This window comes from Nanorana parkeri, unplaced genomic scaffold (genome assembly GCF_000935625.1).
Source record: "Nanorana parkeri isolate BGI_ZX_2015 unplaced genomic scaffold, ASM93562v1 scaffold123, whole genome shotgun sequence".
Classification (NCBI taxonomy): Eukaryota; Metazoa; Chordata; class Amphibia; order Anura; family Dicroglossidae; genus Nanorana; species Nanorana parkeri.
The window spans coordinates 270,835-273,153 of record NW_017306391.1 but is presented as its reverse complement, the minus strand read 5'-3'; the positions used below and the strand labels follow the sequence as shown (position 1 = coordinate 273,153).

At 46.1% G+C, this 2,319-nt stretch overlaps 1 protein-coding gene across 1 annotated transcript in view; it reads right to left on the bottom strand.

Annotated features, from left to right (window-relative positions):
* Nucleotides 1-423, bottom strand: part of LIN28B (lin-28 homolog B) — a 41,520-nt gene extending 41,097 nt beyond the window's left edge. The window contains exon 1 of the mRNA XM_018553534.1: nt 301-423. Coding sequence (XP_018409036.1) covers nt 301-310 — 10 coding nt within the window. The 5' untranslated portion in view covers nt 311-423. The remainder of the gene's footprint in view (nt 1-300) is intronic.
* Nucleotides 424-2,319: the final 1,896 nt, after the last annotated feature.

The window sequence follows — 2,319 nt, the reverse complement described above, 5'->3', positions numbered from 1 at the left end:
CATGCCCGGGATCCCCGATTGTTTATCCCTCTCCCACACATCCAAGGCAGGTGGAGCACATCTCAAGGTTAAGCCCGGGGAAGGGGGGGGAAGCCACTTCAGTTACCACAGCGATTCAAACAAAAGCCGCCCCCTCCTGTTCTCGCTTTCTCCCTCCGAACCACAGCTGCACGCCGCCAATTTCCCTGCAGATCGGCCACAGTACGATCGGAGCGACCACCACCCCCCGTCTAAAAAAATAAAAGCCCCGATGGTCTAGCCGCTAAAGCTTGCAATCGGAAAGCAAATCAGGCAATGCACCTTCGGCCATGACGCCCTCTGCTCCAGAGACGAGAGATGAAAAGTTTCCTTTCTGATAGGGGTGATCTGCTGCATCAATGTGACATCCTGATTTGGAGCGATCCCAAATTTAGCTCGCATGGTCTAGCGTGCTCTCCCCTCTTGTGCTGCTCCCTTCTCTGTGTGCTCGCTCCCTGGCCCCCGTCTGCACACGTGACTCTGTCAATTACATGCCTTCTTGCTACTAATTTCACCACGGATCCTGGAGGGGCTGGCAGGAGCTGCGAACAGCCAATGGTAGCTTCAGTCCAGGCCAGCACGGAAATCATTTATGAATGAAGCCAGCGACACGCCTGCCTTCCTTACACACATACACATAGACACAGTGCCGTAAGGTAGACAGGCATGTGAGCGCCGCTCCGCTCCACAACTACGCGATCACGGGAGAGGCTCCTGTAGGCGTCCCGCCTGTGATCGCGCACCACACAGCACGTGCTTCATCGCCCGCATTGTTTACGTAAGTGCCAATGGTTATTGTGGTGGGTGAATGATTATTATCGGGCGATATACATATATATCTGTGTGTGTGTGTGTATACAGGCGCTCTCACTTTCTGGCAGTTGCATTGAAATTAAATGCAGCATGGGCAATATATGTGTGTGTATAGATTCAAGAGTTTGCACAGCACTTTAAAATATAGGACAGTTACAATACAAGACAAGATGGTAAGGATGGCCCTGCCCATGAGAACTTACAATCTAATATATATAGAAAGAGAGAGATGGGTGGCTGTCCTGCACAGGCACTCTCACCCCCTGGTAGTTGCTTGGAAATTAGATGTATTGAAGGTAATTTATCAAAACTGGAAAAGACAAAATCTGGAGCAGATGTGCCCGGCAACCAATCAGATTCTCTCTTTTATTTTCAAATCTTCTCAACAAACTGAAGAGAGAAGCTGATTGGTTATATATATATATAATAGGTGGCACAGCCACTCTCACCTCCTGGCAATTGCCCAGAAATTAAATATATTATGTGTATGTATATAATATATAGATATATATATAGAGAGAGAGAGAGAGAGATGGGTGGCTGTCCTGCACAGGCACTCTCACCTCCTGGCAGTTGCCTGGAAATTAAAGGCAGCAGGAGATCAGCCTAAAATAGGGTTATTTCAGTGTTTTAAGAGGAGGGGTGAAGGCGGGTGCTGGATCAGACTTCACAGGTTTACTCCGCCATCTCTTTCCGGGGGGGAGGGGATGTGATTAATGACTTCCTAAATAAGAGCCCAGTATTGGGAAAGGGAGGAGGGTAGAGGACCTCAATCGACATACGTTGCTCCTGAAGAGAGGAGGAAAAAAAAATATGGGGGGGGGAAAGGGTGGTCAAAGGGGAGACTATATATATATATATATATTACTCTGCACTCAGGCGTTTCCCTTAACCCACCTGCCATGCAATGAAATTAAATTAACTGAAAGTGGCTGTGCTATATCGTAAGGGATAAATAACCAATAAATATGCACAGCACTAAAAGTAACTTAACGCTGGGCATATTTATTGATCGTTAGTTAACGCCTATGTCAAGGAAAAAAACCCCAAAACATGCAGCACATCTCTGCAACAGATTCACACTTCCCCATGCTTATACCATGACCCTGCAAGTGCAGAAAAAATGCTTCTTGATCTTCCAGAAATGCAATTAACTCTTAAGCCCTGTTGTGGGTGAATAACACACAACACTTTTGTGGACTGTATGGTGTCAGCCCTGCCCAGTGTCCTTTGCTAAACTACTCAACCTCTCCCACTTGCAGAGCTCTACAAAATAAAGGCTAATTATTCTGCAGTCCATTGGAACTAGGAGGGCTTAATAGTCTATTTTGAGATGGCATAGGTCAGCTGTCAATTTCTGACAGAACAGGGTTTTTTTTTCAGATATAACAAAACACTTGCAATGGTTTATTTAACAGACCAAAGGTCAAAGTTAGGGTTTGTAAAAACACAGATCATAAAATTCCAGTCTCCTGTATTGGTGGTATG